A 22,894-nucleotide genomic window follows, 5' to 3' on the forward strand; every position below is an offset into this window, starting at 1 on the left:
CCCCTCCCCCCGCTCTGCCCGTCCCCGGCTCCGGCTCGTTCGGCGCCCGGCAGCGGCAGCGCCGCCCGCAGCCCGCACAGCGCGCACAGCCCGCACGGCCCCGGCAGCGCCCACGGCCCGCACGGCTCCTACGGCCCCTTCGGCCGCTGCCGAGAGCGGCCCGCGGTGGGTCGGAGCTACAGGGCCACGGGTCCGGGAGGAGAGAAAGGAGGAGGAGGAGGAGGCGGAGGAGCAGCCGCGCTCCCTCCCACCTTCCCCCCCGCCATGGCCGACAACGAGAAACTGGACAACCAGCGGCTGAAGAACTTCAAGAACAAAGGCCGTGACCTGGAGGTACCGCCCGGCGGGAGGGGCCGCCCGGCCATGGCGGCGGGAGGGACGGAGGGAGAGAAGGAGGGAGGGAGGGAGAGGGGGCCGCCGTGTGGCGTCTTTCCTAATCCGCCGCCGAGGGGCCCGCGTTGGGGCCTTGGCCTGCACCGCCCGCACGGCGAGGGAGGGCCGGGAGGAAGGGGAAGGGAACGGAACGGAAGGGAAGGGAAGGGAGAGGAAGGGAAGGGAAAGGAAGGGAAGGGAAGGGAGAGGCCGCGCTGCGCGCTCGGGTGCGGCCGTTGGGCTCCGCTGGGGGTGGAGGCGCTGAGGGGCAGCGCGGGGCTCCATGAACGCGCCGGGCCGGGCCGGGTCCCTGCGGGCGCTGCGCGACCAGGCGGCGCTGAGGCCCCGCGGCTCATCTCGGCCATGGAAAACATGAGTCAGGGCCGGGCCCGCGGAGAAAGCGGCTCCTCGGCTCCGCTTTGTACCAAACGTCGTTTTAAATCACTTCTTGTTGTTTCTTTCCCTATCCGGGGCACATATCGCTCTCGTAGCGCTGTGTGGAAGCAGTCGTGGGATCAGCGTGCCGTGCTGAACTTGTGGGTGGGTTCCTCCATCCCTGTGTGTGCTGCTCCGGGACTGAATTAATGGGGTTTTCTGCAGCAGATATGCAGATCCTGGTGCTCGGTATCAGTCTCGCCCATCACTCCCGGCCCTGGGGGAGGCTCTGTGTGCTGATGGCAGTGTGAGGCCGTGGTTGAGCTCAGGGCTCTGGCCTTCACATTCTCTTGATGTTTGGCCCCGCTGCGTGTCCCTATGGTTACAGTGACATGACATCCTGGGCCTTCTTGTGCATTGCTGAGTGCCCCGTTCATCCACATGAAAAGTAAAGGCTGCATTTATATCGCTGTCACTTGCGAAAGCATCACCCGTGTTTCCCACTCGAGGTATCACTGGCTCCTGTTGGATCAGGCAGTTTATTATGGAGTTACAACATCCAGTGGTGCCAAAAAGAGGTAGAAATGGGAACAATTGCCACAGTGACTGCGCTGTTGGTAAACAAAGATGTGTCCATGGCTCCTTGGCTCTGTTGGTAACTCCTGCCTCAGGTATTTTTTTGTGTATGAATGTTTTTTTATTGCTGAATAAAAAACTGCAAAAGGAGTGAAAGTTTGGGAGGACACTCAGGGAAATCTATGCTAACATTAAAATGAAAGCAGCAGCGGGGGGGATAAAAACAACACAGGAATTCATTGGGGTTTTCTGTCCTTTGGTGCCTCCATGCTGGGGGTTGAGGCAAGTCAGCTCCGTGCTCAGGAGCATCACGCCCAGTGTGTGTTATTGCAGGTGTTTGTGAATGAAGGAGCAGACAATCTCTGGTCCTTCTCTGAATTTGCTGATGCGTTTCAGTGTCCTGCGCAGTGAAAGCAGCACTCCCAGGCCGTGTTAAATTTGAGATACTGACATCTACCCAACGACTCTTGGAACTTACGTTTGCTGCCTAAAATAACCGCTGTGGATGGTTATTTTTCACACAATAGCTCAGGCTCCCAGCTCTGATTCTGATTTTCTCCCTGCTTACACGCTGTGTTTTGCGTTAGAGGTGAGGTATTGCCAGGCCCTCTCACAGCTCAGTATCCTGTGGTAGCAACAGTTGCTATTCAGCCGGTTCATGGCACGTGTGTTCCTGCCCGGCTTTAGCTGGAAAATGTCTATTTACTTCACACTGGCAGCCAGTGTTTGATCGTTATCTCTTCCCCTCATCTTGCCTCCTTCACTCCTCCCCCATTTAACCTCTGCTCAAACCGTGCTTTTACCCATCGGTTTTATACTCAGCACTCGGGATCTTTCTTTTCTATGACTGTTTGCCTCCATTTGCTGTACCAAACAAACCACCAGTTATGCTGGGTATTATTTTGGGGGATGCCGAGTTACTGGGCAGCTCTGGGGGTAGATGCAAAGTGCAGACTTGAAAAGAAAAGAAGGTTTTTGCTTATAGTCACTGGGCTGAGCATGGCGAGGTGTTGAATAGGAGCTGATGCTGTCTGTGTGTTCAGCTTCCAGCTGCAGGGAGGTGATTGTGCCTTGCAGATCACGGGGGATTTCCAGCGTTTTCAGAGCTGCTGAGTGTGTGTTTGACTCTTTGGATTCTTCACACTGGTTTTATTTTCACTTTCCAGGCTTTCTCAGTGGGCTTCTGAAGGCACAAGGGCTGCCCTTGAAGAAAGGAAAACAAAAAGACGCCTTTTACATAATGATATTTAGCATAATTCCTTCATGCACTGAAGTATTGGGTAAACATGCGTGCACGGGCATGTTACATTGTAAACAATTGCCGCCACGTGTTTTAAAATGACAGATGGGTGACAACAGTAGGAATAGAGGGGTTCATTGTGAGCAGGAACACAAAATGTTTGCTTGTTCTGCCTTTTATTTGTAGTGCTGGATAAAGGAATCGTAGAAGGCTGATGATACTCGGTATCTGAGGGTCCTGTGGCAGGAGAGATCAGTCTGCAGCCAGCACGCAGGCAGGAGCTCTGTAGCAGTGAACATTGCAACTTACACACACATGGAGCTGTGCAGCTCTTCTAGGGCTGGAGTGTCAGCACCAGAAAGGAGGAATTGCACTTTAGTGGCTTGGAGGAGGTGGCCTTACAGAGCTACAGGAGCAGCCACTTACATCAAAAACCCCATCCATACTTCAGTGAGTGCTTAGCGAGTTGTGCACTTGGTAATTACTTGGAAAGTCAGCTATGGTAGCTTTGACTTTTTTTCCACACTTCTTCAATGAGAAACAGGTTTTGCTTGGCCTTCATTTTATTCTTTTCCCTTGCATAAAAGAGGATGAGTTGTTTTATTTTCCAGCATTTGTTGTACAAACGCCTCAGAATCAAATCTTAAGTCTTTGCTATACAAAGGATAAGTGAAAGCTGTTCCTGGTGTCTGCAGCAGGCGCAGGTTTGTGAATGGGTTGGTTTGCAGTAATTGCTGGGTGCTGCTCCAAGAGCTGTGGAGTGCAGCCGTGCTGCTGGAAAGGAGCTTTGGGTGCCTTGTTTCCTCAGGTGCTGTGTCTTATTTTGAGTTAATCAGTGCATGCTGCAGCCTTCAAGTCTGATTGGCATGTAGGTTATTGTGAAATGACATCCAAGATGTATGTTATGCAGGTTATCTCTGGAAGTGCTGGAGGCAGACGGTGGGTTTGTCCACCTTTGGTTTGTCCACCTTTTCTTCCCTGCCTTGCCTGTATGTTATTGAGAACTGCTTTAATAGTGCCAACACAGAACAAGTGTCAGACGTTCCTGTTCTGTGAGCGAGAGGAGCGTGGTAAAAACTGCTGCTGGTGTGATGCGGGTACTTAATTGGAAACAAACACGGAGTGGCCATTGGGTCTGAATGTTTTCCCATCTGCTGTTGTCAGGACTTGTATCAGTTGCCAGTGGAGGTCACTGGGCTTGTGACACTAAGGGTGTATTTGGGAACACCAAGGAAGCTTCAGAGCATTGAAAGGAGCACCCTGAGATTCACAGGTAGCTGGAGCCTCTTGTGCCTCTTCCATAACCCGCACAAGGGGGTTTGTGTGAGATTCCTATGGGGGACTGAAGGAGAGCAGGAATCTCGCTCCCTGGGAGCTGGTTAAAAATAGGCCCCGTTACGCTGACTTGCAGTTCTGTGAGGAAGCTCAGACGCTTTGTTGTTTAAAAGAATCGTACTGAGTTACTTGTTTGTATAAAGCATTGCAGTTGGAGTACACAGCTTCTGCAGGACAAAGCCGGAATGGCTGCGTGTGCAGTGTCATTGCTTTTTATCTGTTTATTACTTTTATTCCTTTGCACTGAGAGTTCCCATTGTAACTCTAAAGCGGAAAGAGCTGAGATGTGTTTTTCTGGTGGGACCTTGTGGGGATGGTTTACTTTAAAACTCTGCAGCATTTTTATGGGTGATGTTGAGGGCAGGATTTAGTGCTGCAGTCTGCAGGTGAATCAGAATTAGTATAGGAGGGAAATAATGGGTAAAGGAGGGCCCGAGTCACTGCTTTGGATTTTTAACAAGTTCAAATGTGAGATACATACAGCTCCAGAGCACATCCTTACCTTTGGAGTTCAGTGCCTTCTTAGGAGGAAGTTTTTCCCCCAGAGGGTGGTGATGCACTGGAACAGGTTGCCCAAGGAGGCTGTGGATGCCCCATCCCTGCAGGCATTCAAGGCCAGGCTGGATGTGGCTCTGGGCAGCCTGGGCTGCTGGTTGGTGACCTGCACACAGCAGGGGGTTGGAACTGGATGAGCACTGTGGGCCTTTGCAACCCAGGCCATTCTGTGATTCTTTTATACCTGTGAGGCTCCTTTGCCATTGCTGTGGGAATGGAGCAGCCTCCTCATCTGCTCTGGGCTGCTTCCTGAGCAGCGGGGCATGGAGGTCCCTGGTAGTGCCCCCTTCCCCTGCTCACCTGTGGGTGCTGTGTTTTTATTTGCAGTCCAGGCTTGTGATAGTGTAGAGAAGCAGCTCTGCTTTAAACTGCCTTTGGCAGGGCATTTACTGCAGTGGGAGAAGTAGGTGAAGTTCTACCATTGTTTGTATGCTGTCAGGCTGTCGTAGGTGCACAAGTAGCTGCTGAAGTGAAATATTTCATGACAGCAATCCAGTCCTAAAGTGTGCACAGGAGAGAATGAAGATGTGCTGCTCCATGGGAGGGTCAAGTTCTTGAGAAATATGGACTGGAGAAAGAAGTGCAAGGGGCCTGAGGTGTGTTAGCTCTGGGTATTGGGGCTGCTGGGCTGATGGGACTGAGCTGTCCCTGAGCGTGGGGCCTAAAACTTCTGTATTGGGCATTGCAAACATGAACATATTGGCATCCTGCAGCTCATAGAAGATCGTACTGATAGGCTGAAGGACTCAGGAGTGATGAATGGTCAGAAAACGGCCTTTATGATAAAAATGTTCGGAGCTAAATATACTGAAAAAAGGGGTAGCAGCGGTAGGTTGATGAAAATAGATTTGATTACTTGATTTCTGATGTAGAGCAGAATGAAGTGACTGAAGGAGCCAGATGAATTCATCCTGAAGTGATGCCGTGGAGCAGTTGCCAAGGAAGGAGCGTTCAGAAATCTGTTTCTAGAAACTTGTAAACGGAGCTGGTTTGCTAATGGCTGCGTTAGTGCAAGGTGAGACGGCTTCAGAACAGCTCCACAATCACATCAGATCTTCTCCAGAGCCGAAGGTGACACTGGAGAATGCAGCTGTATGGTGCCATCTGCCAAGGAAGTGGTGTGTCTTGATTTCTTCTCTTGGCGATGATTTCTGACAAACAACACAAGTTTATCCCAAGTGTTGTTGCTATTTGGGTTTTTCAGAGCAGCCCATTCCATTTCCAGCAGTGATAATAGTACCGTGCAACTCCTCCGCTTCATCTCTTCCTCCTTGTGTATTTTCCTTTCCTGGAAGGCAGAGCAGTGACGGGCTGAACCAACAGCAGCTTCATCAGCCCGGCACTGTTTGCATAGAAAGTGACTGCAGGGAGCCCTGCTTTGAACTGCTCTTAAGAGTGACTTAAGTGGTGCTTTGTTTGTGCAGAGGCTTGTGCAGGTCCATGGCAGTCGGGTCCTTTCAGAAGCAGAGAGGAACTCAGGCTGCCAGCCCTGCAGCTTCCTGTTGGTTTTGTTTGGGGTTTTTGTTCTGTTGGTTTTATTTTCTGGAGGAGGATCCTTTTCCTTTTCCATTGGTGCTGATGGGTTCACAGTGTTTGGAAGCCTGAGCAGTACAGGTGACTTCTTTTGATTTATTTATTTATTTTTCCAGGTAAAGAAACCTTGTAAAAGTTGTGCCCAAGACTTTTTTTGCTTGGACTATCTGCTTTAATTCCACCCTTTTCTCCCCGTTTCTGTTACACGTGTGATATGTGCTTGTTCTGAATGAGGGTTTGCTACCACCGAAGTCATAACACTGTTAGTTGTGACTATATGGCTTTTAACAAACCCTTATAGTTTCATTTCCCTTTACGGTTGGCTTCCCAGCAATGCAATTTCCCACTCTTTTGAAACTACGCAGCCCGTCTCGCTCTTGGTTAGCAGCAGCCTTTCCCCTGTAGGACAAACTCAGACAGGAGGGATCTGGGTTGGATGTTGAGCAGCAGTTCTTCACCCCGAGGCAGTGAGGCCTTGGGCAGCTGGAGCTGCTGGGTCTGCCAGCCCATGGCCACCTATCATAGGGAAATGGAGCTTAGCTGCATCCAGGCAATGCTGACTGTTGACTGTGTCGACTTGACTTTTTACAGGAGTGAAGAGGCCAAGCAGCATTGAGATCCACTGTTAATTGTGGCCTTGATTGGCCTGTTGGACTAACATCCTTTAAAATATGCACATTTCCTGACTGCTGGCTTTGATGCTTTTTAGTGTGGGACACTTTGTGCTTGGTAGTGACTCTTACCTGGCACATCTTTGTGCTGCAGATGCATTAGGTACACTCCTTTACTTTGCCTTTTATTTATTGGGAAGCTGTTGGCTTGCAGGTGTGCCCCACTGCTGTCCTCTGCCTCTTTCAGTCCTGACAAAATGTGTTTTTGTCCCTCCAGTGATGAAAGGTTCTGCCTGCAAAGCACTTGAAGGCCATACTTTCTTTTCCACTCCCATCCCTTCTTGCCCTCTATTCCTTTTAACTCCTTCCTTCAAGAAGGTGCAGTGCCTTACCCAGAGCACTTGGTTCTGATGTCACGTCCATTCCTTTCAATACAAGTACTTACATTCCTGGAAGTCGTGTTTTTAATCCTTCCGATCTGTCCCTTATTGATGTTCAGATGCTCCCCTGCCCTACACTCAGTGTTAACGCACTCCCTCGTGCTCTGGGATTCCAGACTTCCTCTGGAAATGCTTCATTCACGGTAAAAATGCAGTTTGGTTTTAACTCATTCAGATTTTGAAGCATAGGATAAAATCCCTGTAGATCATTTTCTTTCTGTTTATACCTTGCACGAGTTAATTTTTGTATATTTATGTATTTTTCCTGAATACTCTGAATGGGAGATACGGAAAATGTGTTTGTTCTCACTGTACGAAGGGTTTCATGTGGATTTTGTTGGATGTTATTTTTTCAGTTGTAGTTTGGTTTTGCACATTATAGTTCAGTTGTACTTATTAGGACTCTTAATTTGAATTTATTAATAAAACAATTACCCAAGGCAGGGAAATAACTGTTATGGTTGAGACTATATGGCTTCCACATTCCCTGTGCCTAGGCCTGGAGGGAGGTCAGTGCTGAGTACGGACGTGGCAGCTGCTGGCTCAGAGTTTTGTCCTCGTACTCTGGTGATGTTGTTTCTCCCCCAGCTGAAAGAATACCCACAAGTAATCTTGAACTGAGAAAGAGTTATAAATATCAGGCAATCCCAGTGTGCTTTCTGATAGTTTGCCTTGGCACTTTTGTGTTTTACGAGCATCATCATCTGACATTGCCCTTCAAGGTGCTTGTTTGTTCCCCACTTGGGTTACTTCATCTCTTGCTGGATTTGTTTCAGTAGTGACAGTGAAATCTGGTGTGTCTAAGAGCTGTTCAGAGTGCGTGAAGTTGAAAATAGTTGGGCAAAACTTGATCACTTTACCCAGGTCCAGATAATAATGTATTTCTGTTTTGATTCTTTTCAGACTATGCGAAGACAAAGGAACGAAGTTGTCGTGGAATTGAGAAAGGTGAGATAACTAGTATGACTTGTTACTGTATGGGGCTTGGGGATGCTGGTTACTTCTAAATAAGTGAAATGCTTGTGTGCAACTCTGCAGTCCACAGGGAGCACCATTCTTAAACTGCTCATCTTTACTAGTTCTGTGGAGGTATCTTGGTTTGGAAGGAAGCTGTGAAGTTACCATTCCCAGTAATAGAAGTCTCACATATAAAACTGCAGTTTTATTTGTAGTCTTAAGAAGGTTTGTAGTGTTGAAGATTTTGAAAGGCTTACCATTTTGGTAAGGACAGGGGGGAATGGTTTTTAAGCTGGGGCAGGGGATGTTTAGGTTAGGTATTAGGAGGAGGTTTTTGGTGGTTTTGGTCTGGTGGTTGGCGACCCTACACATAGCAGGGGGTTGGATGTACATATGAAACTTCCAGAAGAAGTGCAGTTACTGCTATAGCTAAAACTTGATGGCATTTTTACTAATAACAAGTGAGTTCCAAGGCGTGCTTCCCTGTATAGTCATTAGTAACTTCTGGAGTGCTGGAACTTTTAATAGTGTCAGTGAAGACACACCTATGATGCAGGTTTCAAAAAGATTTCTTAACGCTCCACACATCCACTAAATGTAATTTCTTATAAATGTGTTTTTAAGAACAAAAGAGACGAACATCTTCTAAAGAGGAGAAATGTTCCCCATGAGGATATCTGTGAAGATTCTGATATAGATGGTGACTTCAGAGTGGTAAGAATTAAATCTAAACCATGTATTTTTTTTTCCCCTCAGAGGTTGCTAATTTCTGACTGGTTCTGTATCTTTTTTTTTTCCTAGCAAAACACTTCTTTGGAAGCAATAGTACAGGTAAAAAAAAATAATTGTTGTTCTTACATTATTTATATTGTGTCAACAAATATGGAAAGTCTAATTTCTCTCTTTTTTTTTTTTTTTAGAATGCTTCAAGTGACAACCAGGGTATACAGTTAAGTGCTGTGCAAGCTGCAAGGTAAGAAGATGCTTCTCTCAAATGTACTGTTTTCATTCAGCCATGCAGCTGAATTCAGGCTGTGTATTCTAGCTTAACTAAGGGGAGTATGTCACTCACTGATATAAAAAACGAAATCCTGGTTCAGTTGAATTTAAAAGAAAAGAAATAAAAGCTGTCATCTTCAAAGATTTCAAAACTTATTTTCAGATACTGGCTTTTGTTTTAGTACAGTGCCCTGTAGTGCAGTAAGATGCGGACAGCAGGACTATGAAATCTTTACCTTTTAAATACAGAAAGAACTGGCATAGCCCTGCTTGCTGGTTTTGTTGTGGAATAGGCTGCTACCAGCACCTCTTAAGGGGGCTTCTCTGCTGTTGTGCATGTTGAAAATTTGAAGTTCTACGAGGACAGTTATTAGGAAGGTTTTAAGTCTTTATAGAGAAGAAAACAAGTGCTTCTCAGCCTTGATCAGCGCCACCCTTTAGTCTAAAGCTGGAGTGGGAAAGAGGGAAGAGACAACATTCTTGCCAAAACCTAGAGCTTTAGTTGGTTCTTGAAGTGAGAGTTCTCTTCCAGTTTGAGCAGGTGGTTTGTGAATGGCCTGTACTGTGACTGTTTTCTCACTGAACAACAAGAAGAAACAAGTTTCTGCTGTTCCCTTCAAAGCAGACAGGATCTCCTTATCTCCCTTGTTGGGTGGGGGAGGAAGAAGCTGCAGGAGAACATAACTGAATAATTCAGATTATTTTACTGACTAATTTTGAAGCATGTTACCAAAGAAAACGTGGTCACTAAAACAGGTAATGAATGTAATAGCTTCAGTTTTCCAATAGTTCAGTAATTTCAGTATTGAGACTTAGTTATTTTCCCTTTAGTGTTGAAAATAGCCCTGTTTTGTGTTTGAAGTAAACACTGGGGAGGACTTCTTCTGCCAGAAGATAGCACAAAACTGGAACAGTTTGTCCAGAATGGTTGTTGAATCTCCCTGCCTAGAGGTTTCCAAAGCTCGGCTGCACAGAGCCATGACTGACCTGATGTAGTGTTACCAGGAACTGTTCTTGGAGCAGGATGTTGGACTAAGTGACCTTCAGTGATCTTTTCCAATTCTCACTTCTTCTCGTTGTGTGATTGTTGAGCTTTGTATTTTCTTATTTTCTCCAACAGAAAACTGCTTTCCAGTGATCGCAATCCACCAATTGATGATCTAATAAAATCAGGAATATTACCTATTTTAGTGCACTGTCTCGAGAGAGATGACAAGTAAGTGTTTCTACAAATCCAAGTGGTGTTGTGGGCATTCCTAGTGTTTAGCCAACGTGCCTGTGTGTTCTGATTGAAAACTCATGTTACAATATATATCTGTTTTTATTTCTCCAGTCCTTCTTTACAGTTTGAAGCTGCGTGGGCTTTGACAAACATTGCATCTGGAACCTCTGAACAAACACAGGCCGTAGTTCAATCTAGTAAGTGCACTACTGTTTGATGGTTGATAAAGCATGCACCATAGCCTCCACAAAAACAAGATTTAAATGGTAGTGTAAAGAGCATCGCATCCACACTCCTGTTTCTCTGTATCTCAAGCATGTTCACCAGTCCACGTGTGATAGGGTTGGTCCTTTCATGCGATAGCCAGGTTGGTTGAAATTGAGTTGTCAATCACAGGCCCGTCGCTGAAGGACCTGTCCATGAAGTCTCCTGCCAGAAGTTCTACTTCTTCTCTGGCAAGCAGCATCAGTTGAAGTGCACACCTGCTTTTGTTCTTCATTTTCTCAGATTTTTAAATTCAGGGTTTCCTGATGGTGAGTAATCTCTTCTGGGAACTCACACTATTTTAGCAGAGTTGGTATCTGCTGGTTTTCAGTTCTCAAACATAATATAAAAAAAACAAGTCTCCCATGGGGGGATTTCCCATCTAATTGCGGAGACAGAAGAAAAGTGTGAACCAAGTCTAGAGAATACTTATTGTGAAACATTTCCTAACTTGAGTTGAATAAAAAACACTAGTCTTGGTGATTTGAGGAACCTGAAGCTGGGGAAGGAATTTGTCTGGTACTTGGAATCTGAGTTACAAAGCAGACTGTCTTCTGTGCCTGAAATGTGGCTTGAGTTCATTTTTTATAAAGAAAAAGCTAAATAGAAGTGTCTACAGAGCTTCCTGAGACCCTGAAGGAATTAAACACACAGTTAAGCAAGGCTGTGCCTAGAATCCAAGGAAGAAATTGCAATGCATGAGATGCTGTTATCTTTGATGGATAGAAACAGTGTCATATTGCAGTGTGTGTTGCTGATACCATTAAACATACTGCGTTTCCAAAAATGAAAAGACAGAATTATACTTAACTTTGTTTTCCCTGACATTACTATCATACATTGACTTTTTTAGTGCTACTTGGAACTTTATTCAATGTAGGAAGTGCGCAGCTTTTCCAGCGTGCAGTGTGGCTTAAACAATGCTATGTCAGTGTTTCGTGTCTTCTACAACTGAGTGTTTCACTTCAGTGATTGAAGTAGATCGTTTCTTTTTCGTTTTTAGTGCTAAACAGTTACAAGCTTCTCATGGCTTGAATGTTGTTTGCTTTATATTTTAAAAATACACCTATTTCTTAGTTCTTAGCACCGTCTTGGCTGTTAAGTGGCTGGGTGGATTTCTGGTGCACCACTAGTAGTGATGTGGTGGGGGGACGGTGTGTAAGACTGCAGCAGATCAAATCCACGTCCATCCCTCTTAACTACTTTGCAGGTCAATAATCTATTGACTGAAGTTGGTTAACTTGAATGGGTGAGGGTGGCTGTACAGTTACCACTTCTGCAATTGGTTCTGATAGAAAAGTTAGCACTGGATTTCTATATATAATGAGTGTAACTCAGCTTGGAGTTCTGACAAGCTCTGGTAAATTTTTGAGATTTAAAACAAATTCAGTGTCTAGTTAATTTAAGAGTTGCAGGATCAATAAGAACAAGCAATAAATGAAGAACTGTTACAGTATTTTACTTCAGTGTCATCTGGAAAGCTGGTAGAGCTTTGACCAAGAAATTCTCACAAAGTTCTGAGGCTTTGAGTTAAGTAATTTTGTCTGTTCAGATCTGTATTCCTTAACAATCGCGTGGTGTTTTGTTTGTATTTTCCAGATGCTGTACCACTTTTTCTGAGACTGCTGCATTCACCTCACCAAAATGTTTGTGAACAAGCTGTGTGGGCTTTAGGCAATATCATAGGTCTGTGTTACTCCTGCCCCTAACAATTGCCGAGTTCCTTTTGAAAATGAATGAATAAGCTTGGTAGCATTTTGGTACCAGAACTTTGAGTTGTTCAGCTGTTAGATAATGAGCAGCCTTTATTGGCAGTCGCTCTGTTCTTATCTCTTTTTGTTTTCCCTGTCATGTATCTAGGGTGTACACCCCAAAACATATGCATACATGCTTTCTTTGCAGGTATAGGAAAAGGATTTACTGTCAAGCAGATGCACAGATCGTTAAAATGAAAAGCATCTTGTGTTGGGTTTTGAAATATGGCCTGACCTCACACATCCTTATTGAATCGTAGATAAGTTGTGATCATTCAGTCGTTAATTTGACTTCTTGTGAGCAGGCTTTAGCCAGTGCTTATAGTTGGTATACAATCCATATTACAGTTGTAGTGCTTAAAGTTATGATTTCTGACATACTGATGCCCTCGTTAGTGTGAATGCTTAAGACTGGCTGGATCCAATATAATTTACTGAGCAGTCATTACGAATCAAATTTAGTTGTTCTTTTGTTGGATGCATGCAAAACCAGTGGCACGGATTTCTCTTCCAAACAACAGGGCATAGGACTTGGGTATAAACTGGTCTTGACCACTCATAGAGAATCCTTAGGTTATTGTTAGGGATTTGGAGTGTGTTTTTACATTAAGGTGACAGTTTTGTGGTATTATTTTCCTGCAAACTGAATGGGATGACCTTTGTTTTCTTGCTCTTTTGATATTTTTAACAGGTGATGGACCCCAGTGTAGAGATTACGTTATTAGTCTTGGAGTAGTGAAACCGCTGCTGTCCTTCATCAGCCCATCTATTCCCATAACTTTCTTAAGAAACGTTACTTGGGTCATGGTCAACTTGTGCCGTCACAAAGATCCTCCTCCACCGATGGAAACCATTCAGGAGGTGACTGAATTGCTCACTGCAATTAAAGCAAAGCTGAGTATCTGATTGCCTTAAAAATAACAATGAAATGATTCTTTTTCTCTTTAGATCCTTCCAGCCCTCTGCGTTTTAATTCACCACACAGATGTAAATGTAAGTAATATCACTTTGAGATAGTTCTGTGTTCTGGTACAGTTTTTTCTTAGCTGAAGCATAAAGCTTCCCATGCTTAAGTAGCTTTCTTCTTTAAAATGAATAAATGTATTGTGTTGTGGTAGGCTTATTTTCATATTTGATTTTAAGCAGCAATTATGATTTTTTGCCTGGTCTTTTTCTCTCTAGCTTTATAATTTACTTGAATGTACTCTAAGAGAATCAGCTCTTCTCCATTCAGCAAGTTCATCCTGATAACAAAATCAGATTTCATTTGATTTTCTGTAAGCATTCAGTCACACATAAATGTGGGGGTTTTTATCACTACCACTTTGGCTTGGTACTATAACGGAAATCTGTGCAAATGAGAAGAAATTGTGAGCATCTGCTGTATGTGTAAAATACTAGAATTGCTAGCAACTATGAGCAACTGTCACGTTAGAGGCTAAATACTAACCTAACTGAAATGACTGACTTCACTCAAATTACGAAATTGGTCAGCTCTTTGCCTAAACAGGAATCAGAGTTAAAGTTCTTTCCTTTAGTGAAGTTGTAGCTCAGTTGGTAATTTAACAGCAACAGTGCTTTACCAAAATGTTTGCACATATTTCAACTATTTTGGACTTCCATAGAGTGGGAAACATTGAGTTTGTCAAAGTAGGTTATGGACAAGATTGTGCTGTATTACATCAATTCTTTCTTCTGAATGATGATACCTCCCTGCTAATTACAAATACATTTTTTCTTTTATTAGATATTGGTAGATACAGTCTGGGCACTCTCATATCTAACGGATGCTGGCAATGAACAGATCCAGATGGTGATAGACTCCGGAATAGTCCCTCATTTGGTTCCTCTTCTCAGTCATCAAGAAGTGAAAGTGCAAGTGAGTTCAGTTCATTTTTTAAGTGTTGCTCAATGTGCAGTGCCAGACAAAGTAGCCAGTTTCTTTTTACAGTCCGCATTGAACTTTAAGGAGTGCTCTTTCCTATATGGCACATCATTTACATAACATTCTTCACCTCTTTAACTGTTAGAAGCTGTAGAATATGCTCAGTTAGAAAAACCTTTGCTCTTTCTGTTTAAAGGAAATGTTTTGTTTGCAAGAACTGAAAGTGTTTTGTTTCAGACTGCTGCGCTGAGAGCGGTAGGAAACATTGTCACTGGTACCGATGAACAGACACAGGTAGTTCTGAATTGTGAAGCTCTTTCACATTTTCCAGCACTTCTGACGCATCCCAAAGAAAAAATTAATAAGGTATGTAATTGCAGAGTTTGTGTTTGATTGATAAATCCCTTACATTTGGCTGAGCTGTTTTGGAGTCCACGTAATGTGGTGGGGTAGGGATTTGAGTAATGACTAATTACAAATGCCAGCTTACAGCAAGAAGGGTGATGTCTATTTTTTTTTCCCCTCTTGAAGTTAACAACCATAGGAGAATCTCTAAGGAACTACAACCTTGTCCCTGACAAGAATGGTTGTTTTCTGATTCTTCTAAATGAATTCCTGTGAAACGAATGCTTTATCTTGCAATTTTGACAATTGACATAAAAGTTAAAGATATTGATATGTGAAATGTCATCTTAATTAAACTGACTCTCTTGGAGGTGATGAAATGGAGATAATTGGATGTCTCTCTGAATGGAGTGTGTGTGAGGAATAGTCAGATGGGGGGGGGGCGGGTGGAGGATGGAGGGGAGTGTGTGCATGCATGCTTGTATAGAAAAGGCTTTGAATGGGGGCACTGATAATGAAGTGCTGATTCCGGAGTGCATCTGAGGCATGTTGTTAAATTCTGGGGTCCTACTTTCCAACATTGCCGATGATTAAAGCCCAAGACAAGCTCACCAAGACAAGCCTAGGCATCTTAAATCTCTAACAGGATCATTAATGAAAATGAACCTGTGATCTGATCCAAGAGACTCAGTTGGACGTTTAAATACAGAAATTGGGGAATCGAATCTCATTTTGAAAGAAAGCTTTGTCCAGAAGGTCAGGCTAAGTAAGTTGAAAGGTTGAGCTGTTAGAGCAGGTCCAGAGGGAGGCCAAGAAGATGATCAGAGCTGGAGCACCTCCCCTGTGTGCACAGACTGATAGAGCTGGGGCTCTGCAGCCTGGAGAAGGCTCTGGGGGAAGCTTCCAGTGGCCTTCCAGTACCTGAGGGGGCCTGCAGGAAAGCTGGGCAGGGACTTTTATAAAGGCAAGTAGCAACAGGATGAGGGGAAATTGTTCTAAACTGGAAGAGGGAAGATGTAGACTAGATATTAGGTAGACATTCTTTGCTGTGGGGGTGGTGAGGCACTGGAACAGGTTGCCCATGGAGGTTGTGGATGTCCCCTGAGAGTAAAATCTTGATGGAAATAAAATGCAGAATACTGTTTGAATTAATTTCTCAAAATCTTTTCTATTGCAGGAAGCAGTGTGGTTTCTGTCTAACATCACTGCAGGAAATCAGCAGCAAGTTCAGGCAGTAATAGATGCAAACCTTGTTCCAATGATAATACATCTTCTAGATAAGGTCAGATAATAAGAAGGATTTAACAGTTCATTAAGTGGGGAAAATGACACTGAGTTTCTTGCCTCATGCTTTACGTCATGCTGTAAACTTGGGAAGAGAGACTGATAAACTTTACCTTTGGGCACTTGAAATATGTTGCAAGATGTGATACTGTTTTGTATAGTATTTTATGAAGGTCTGCCCAAAAATACATGTTGGGTGTACAATGGAATGGAGCAAATCCACCCTTCACGGTTCCCTTTAGTCTTGTTAATTTTTTTTCCTCTTTGTAAAGAGTGGGGACAGAAATCTTTGTCCGTATATGAAACGAATACGTGTGGATGGAGAGCAGTAGTTATAGAGTGTAGGTTGTGAGTTTTGCTTCACAAATGGCAACACACTGTATGCAGGCGTGCTGCTTTACAGCAATAGCAGAAGCCAGAAGTACTGACCTTGTTTGCGGCCAAGACAAAGATGGAATGAGCTTGGGGTTAAGACTGAAGAAATACTTTTTTTCCCCCTAAGTAACAAATACCTGTTTCCAGATAGAATTGTGGTTTCAGTGGGGTCATTGAGGAAAGAGTTAGGGATTAACCTTCCTGTTTTTTAAACGTGGTGAGGAAACTTGTTGACTAACTTCAGAGGCAACCAGTTACAGTACGTACCATATATAGTGCGCACAGTATGTTTATCAAAGCAAACATTCGGCTCTTATCTCTCACTGTAACATGACAACTGTTGATAAAGAATGTGAGAGACGAGTGCTTCAATGCAAGCAAGTTTCTAGTGGAAGATATGGTGTTACTGTGCAGAAGAAAGAGGAGCAAGTTAAAGCTTTGACTATATTATAATAATTCCAGTTCTTATCTGACATAATTTCTATTTGCTGTTGTATTTTTAGGGTGACTTTGGTACTCAGAAAGAAGCTGCTTGGGCAATAAGCAATTTAACAATCAGCGGGAGAAAAGACCAAGTGAGTCAAACCTTATGAGCAGATCTTTCCACAGCAGATTTAGGAGTGAACTCGGGTTCTGGTTTTGGAATGGCTGTATCGGTGGGGACTTGGGTGGGGGCCCCTCTGTTAAGACACACTTACAGCTATGAGTGACTGCACACTCTGATAAGGATTTTGATCATTCAGCATTAGTAGCTTTTTGCCTTTTTTTTTTTTTTTTTGGATAAAAATCTGTTAACTATGTATAATAATTTCATGTTAACTCTGAATATTGTGTCATTATTTGAAACATGAAGTTCAAACTTTTCTGTTGCTGAGGAAGTTACACTACCTGCTGTTTGTTGAAGCAGTCTTCCTTTCAAAACATATTTTTAGCATAATTTGTAAGTTTACTCTCCTACACTTTAAATAAAAAAACAAGCGCAACTTCTACAATCTGCTTTTATCCTGCTGGGTCACTTTGAGTGTTCTGACCTCCTTACATTTGTGTATGTTTGTGCCTATGGTGCTTTGTCGCACTGTTAAGATCACTGCCTTTTTCTGCTTGTATCCTTAGGTGGCATACTTAATTCAACAAAACGTAATTCCTCCCTTTTGCAATTTGCTAACAGTAAAAGATGCACAAGTTGTGCAAGTGGTTCTGGATGGACTAAGTAATATATTAAAAATGGCTGAAGATGAAGCAGAAACCATAGCCAATCTTATTGAAGAGTGCGGAGGTAAGAAGTTGGGTTGTGTTTATGCTGTTTTAAACACACTGAGTCTCCTGCCATGTGTATCTGCTGTGGGCTCTGCGTTGGCACAGGTGTTTTCCATTTTTTTGTGACAAAACAGCATCATCTTTTTCTGCCTGTTTAAGTCCATGTTCAAGTAAAACATGGAATAATTGGCTTGTGGCACTCAAGTTTATTAGGTGACAGTTCTAGTAATGCAGTGTACTTGACAGATTACCTGTGAAGGTGTGGATAACTTGCTTGCCTTAATCAGACAGTGTCTGGGTGTTGTTTGTTTTTAATGGGGGAATAAAATAGTAAGGCACACAAGGTCAGAAATTTACTTTCTTAATTGCTTTCAGACGTTCTATGTGCTGATTGCTATTTAGATTCACCAAAAATCTTCCAGGATGGAAGAACAGTGATACTGAGTTTGGGCACAAGTAAATATGGATTTGGAATGTCAGGGGTTGTGGCTACAACTGTGAATTGAGGGTACAAACTACTGCTTAGTGCCCCCATCCCCCTGCCCTTATTTCCAAAGCCTGGCCTAACCACTTGAAGTGAGATCACTGTAACTGTTGGAACTGGCGTTCTATGTGACCTTTTTTGGTCTTGTAGTGCATATTCCAAAGCCTCTAGTACATTTCTGTCTGGTCTTTAAAGCTCTTTATGCTTAAGCACGTCAAGTGGGTTTAGCAGCATCTGAGTTTTACTCTGTACCTGGGTTTGTTTTTAATGGTTTTGTATGATGAGACTTTAAGCAGGGGGAGGGAGATTGTTTTACTTCAACTCAGCATTTTAAGTTGGCTGCGTTTTTTGTGTAGGCCTGGAGAAAATTGAACAGCTACAAAATCATGAAAATGAAGACATCTACAAACTGGCTTATGAGATCATTGATCAGTTCTTCTCTTCAGATGATGTAAGTGTGCGATAGTTCTGACATCTGCTGTTGTAATCTTTTGTTTTCTTTCATAAATATGATTCAGGAGACAGACGGCAGCTCTGAAGGCTGGCATTTGTTGGGTTGTTTTCCACCAGAATTTTTTAGTCTATCCAATTGGCTGATGTGCACTTGGGGTGCTGCTGCACATTGCTTAGCCCACTTTGCAGAATTATTTCTTGCCTGACTCATCAGCATTCAGGACATGTCATGTTCTGCAGCCATGCTGCTGGAGAGCACTGCTCAGTGGGTTGCTTATCTTAACACGTTTTGTTTGTTATCACCAACCCTTATATAACCAACCAACCATTTGGTTTCAGAGTCTGCTGTTAGTATGTATGATGAACTTCTGATTCAGTGAGCCCTTATATGAACCTGCTGCATATCTTCTATTGCTCATGAAGCGTTCAAAGTGGGCTTACCTAATTTAAGCCTCATCTGTAGGGAATGAAATAGGCTTCAAGTAGTTCTTCTAGCTGTCAGCTTCTAAGTTTGGTATTTCACATCTGCTAACCCACTTGCTGACTTAATACCAAGTTCAAGATTCTGATTATTAAGAAAAATGCTTTGAATGTTCTGATAATTTCAGAGGTGAGCGCATGTGCGTGAGATGAAAGTAAAAACCTGCTGATCAGGAGTGTAGCTTTCATTTTAAACATGCATAGTAAATCAAACGAAGGTGTTTGATTTCTGTGCACTTTATATGTAGTGAGCATCTTTTATAATTGGAAGGAGATGTAATGTTGGTCTGCATCATGAAATGAGGACTTCCTACTTGATTGAACTGATCTGGGGAGCATATTATTGCAGAAATGGTTAAACTGTAGGACATACAACCATCATCTACATCTAAGGTTCCTTTTTTGTGTTAGTCTATTTTTAATATCAACGATAGCTCCTTTTTTAGGAGCTCAGATCCTGTGTATATAGAGAGACTTGGAATTTAATACATTGCCAATTTAGCAACCTGAACACTACCTGCTTAAGCTGAAACTGCTATTTCAACTTGCTCTTTAAGTAATGTTGTTCTCTTTGTAGGACCAATGACACTTCATAAGCTGACAAACCAGTATGATATGTGCGTTTTAAAATGAGAGCACCGGGTGCTGTCATGTAGTGTATCTACTAAATCTAAAGCGTTTCAGGTTAAATTATTTCATCGTAGTAACACTCCCTGTTTGAGGGAGAGATTGAGAGAAAGCTTGATGCAATGAAGGGGATAGGGGGGAGAGAGAGAGAGAGCTTGTCACTTCAGTGGGTCTTTCTGTTCCTTCTTATTGTATTCTTGTTCTTTTACAGATTGATGAAGATCCTAGCCTTGTACCAGAAGCAATACAAGGCGGAACATTTGGTTTCAATTCATCTGCCAATGTACCAGCAGAAGGGTTCCAGTTTTAGAGTGGTATTTTGGAAGTTAGGTACAATGCAGCACTGAATAAAAAAAAAAAAAAAAAAGGTTTGATCCATCAATCTTGGCTCATGGGATCCGCTGCTGCATTAAATCGGGAAAGAAAATGTGAAGATTTCATTTGGAATCACAGAAAAGCCCAAATGAAGTCAAGATGGCGAGTGGGTGCGAGTGAGAATGAGTGGCAAAATGTAATGAAAAACTTCACACTGAATGCTTATTTAGATTGTTCAAAGAAAAAGGGCTACAGGTCAAAGATCTTCAGTGCCTGAGAAGGAACAATGACTTACTAGAGCAATTGGGGGGAAATGCAGTACTACCATCATCAAGCCTTGTAAGCATAAGAGAATAGGATGCCCATATAAGTCCAAGGAGAATGAGCCCAGGCCTTGCTATGAAGCACCGTGTGAATGGACAACATTGAATGAATGTCTGGACTCGATGCTGTGGAGCCAGACTCGTTTCAAATACGGGGCTCTTCAGTCATGAAGCAGACTCCTAGTCCTGGAGTGGCGTGTGTACGAGAGTATGGTTGTGATGCTGTATGTGAACGCATGCAAGCTTGATTCGCCTTCAGGGGGCTGATAATAAAACCTAGTAAATCATCAAAATGAGTTCATAAGTGTTAACTTACACTGGACACAAAACCAAGACCGGTTTAGCAGCAGACTCTGGTTTACTCCTGCAGCCTGTGTTTCTTTTTTTTCTTTTTTCTTTTTTTTTTTTTTTTCCCTCTTATTTTTCTTTCAGTTATTTTTAAGTTCTTTCCTGTATGGCTTATTAGTTGTTTGTAAAGTCAGAATTTCAGGAAGGCTTCCCTGTGCATTTGCACCAGATGAATGTTTGATGTTATGAAAAGCTTTCCATATCATCAAAACTAATTTGTAGATTTTTGCATGAAAAAGATCATACATTTCCCTTCAAATAGGCTGTGTTGCAGTACACAAGTTACCATAATAGTAGAGAGCAGTAAAATGTGGTAATAAAAATCTCATCCTTTTCATTTTCAAAGATAACATGAAGACCTTTGCATGTGGTAATCTACAGCATAGCTCATTTTTAGATTTTGTTGAGTCCTGTAACCAAATGTTTCCGTTGTGGTAGGATACCGTGCTGTGTTTCAATGTTACTTGTTTTCAAACTTTGTTTTCTATGAAAATGATATGGAAACTTCTAAAAATGGAATTTGGTGCATATGTACTGCCGAATAAAGACCGAAAAAAGAGGTGTGAATAGATGTACAAATCAAGTCATGGTTTGAACACCTTTAATATGCCTAATCCAATTGTTTTAGACTCTTTTTATCTTAGATGTAGGCAGCCATGAACAATCTATTTTGAGCCACTTTAGAGAGAACTTTGTATTTTTAAAACTTGCACAAAAGCGATGCAAGTGTTTTTATAATTGGAGTAATGCCTCAGTTTAGAGGTTCTGCACACTAAATTAAAGGTGACGTTACAAATTTGTACAAAATGAACTCTTTATAAGGTGGCTCATTGTAGGAAATGCTGTGCCTTCCCCTTTGAGCACAAGTGTTGCATGAACAACAGTTTGCTATAATAAAACATACCAGATTAGCCACCATTAGCATCTATATCTACCTTGTGTTTTAAAATCAACTGGTAATTCTGAAACACTGTAGAATGGATAAAGATTATTTTGTGATCATAACTCTTTGTTGGACTAGAGTATTTTTGCAGCATTCCTTGTCATCAGAAACATGGTTAAAGTTTAAAACTAGAAGCAGCGGAAACTAGCTTGTGAAATTTATCCAAGTAGAGTGCAGGCTAGGCTGTCTTGGGGAAATAAACATTAAATCTTGCAACAGTATTGTACCGAGCGTGTCTTTTTTGTCTGTACACTCCACTGTTCTCCAAAAGGTGCTGGTGCTGTAGGTGATGATGCTGATGGGGTGTGTGTGTGTTTGGAGAAGCTGTTGTGCTGTAAGTGAAGTTGCTCCTTTCACTCACGTCACACCCAAAACCTGTAGGGTGATGTACTGGAGGAGATGGCTGCGTTGTTGGTAGATGTAAGAGGAGAAGAATGTTAGTAGCAATACGTGGGTTTGAAGCAGGAAGAAAACAGCACTGTGGCAAGGTCCTACAGTGCCCCTGCTGACACCTCCTGCTGTTACGTACTTGCATAGACTGCCCTTGGCCCAGCGCTCTGCTACCCTCAGCCTGTACCTTTTTATACAGAGTGTTCACTATGTTTTATTTAAAAGTCAAAACTAAAGCAGGAAATTCACCTGTCCATGCTCTGTTAGTGCACTGAAGTATTGGAAGGTTAAATAGCCCAGCATCCACCGGGGGGCAGCAGTCAGAGTTTGATACCAAGGCTGGAGTCCGTCTGTTTGGCTTATGCCTTTTTTTCTCTCTAAAGAAGCTTCCCTTTAAGGTCATTATATTCCTGGGGAAAGGGGAGTTGTGTGGGATACAAATATGAAACCTGAGGGTTGACTTATGGAAGACCAATCTGGTGGTAAAAGGTTGGAAATAGGAATGGCACAGTTACCAGAATTACCTGAGGGTGCAGCATTGTCGCTGGGGTGGTGGTCACAAATCAGCTTTGTGCCTCTAATGCTGGATATATTTTAGCTTGTAACATTACAGAACTATGGCAATACTCCTTTGGCAGAAGGAACACAGGTGTTTCTTTTCTAACACTAGAGATAGGACATGAAGTGCCCTTCTCGAGCTGTTCCATAGCAGAATGCTGCTCTGTGATATTGAGATTGTCATCATGCAGTTGGTAACTTCTTAATCCCAGGTCAGCTCTAATAAAAATAAACATGCAGAGGTGGGGTGTACATTAGCCTCATTTCAGTATTTTGAAGTACAAAGAGCTGCTAAGCCGTATTTAATATAGTAGAGGTTTAATAAATCAATGAAAGGTCAAAAGTTAATTTCTAGTGTAAGCTATTCCAGGTAGGAGCTTAATTCCAAGGAGCAGCATTGTAAGACAAAGAACTGCCTGTGGTTTTAGGGCTGGAATTAGCTGGTTTAACTAGGAGGAATAGCTCTGTGAAGGAAACTAAGCTTCATCTGAACAAACAGCCTAAAAGAAGTTGACCCTATTTCTTTCTCTCCCATTCCTGGATGTGGAATAGCCCTGACTGTGTGAAGGCTTTCAGTCTAGGAGGGCCACTTGT

The 22,894-nt window shown here is 42.9% G+C and overlaps 1 protein-coding gene and 1 non-coding gene across 2 annotated transcripts; both read left to right on the forward strand.

Moving 5' to 3' along the window:
* Positions 1–28: 28 nt before the first annotated feature.
* On the forward strand, positions 29–21,573 carry KPNA4 (karyopherin subunit alpha 4). The gene is made up of 17 exons (XM_015872080.2): positions 29–333; positions 7,941–7,985; positions 8,619–8,708; positions 8,796–8,825; positions 8,915–8,967; positions 10,114–10,209; positions 10,327–10,412; positions 12,079–12,165; positions 12,925–13,094; positions 13,182–13,226; positions 13,981–14,112; positions 14,356–14,484; positions 15,641–15,745; positions 16,626–16,697; positions 17,236–17,398; positions 18,220–18,314; positions 19,635–21,573. Exons 1-17 carry the CDS (start codon positions 265–267, stop codon positions 19,731–19,733), a joined length of 1,566 nt encoding a protein of 521 aa, XP_015727566.1. The 5' UTR covers positions 29–264; the 3' UTR covers positions 19,734–21,573.
* LOC116653882 lies at positions 14,830–15,145 on the forward strand. The gene has a single exon (XR_004308475.1).
* Positions 21,574–22,894: the final 1,321 nt, after the last annotated feature.

Source organism: Coturnix japonica, chromosome 9 (assembly GCF_001577835.2).
Source record: "Coturnix japonica isolate 7356 chromosome 9, Coturnix japonica 2.1, whole genome shotgun sequence".
NCBI classification, from domain to species: Eukaryota; Metazoa; Chordata; class Aves; order Galliformes; family Phasianidae; genus Coturnix; species Coturnix japonica.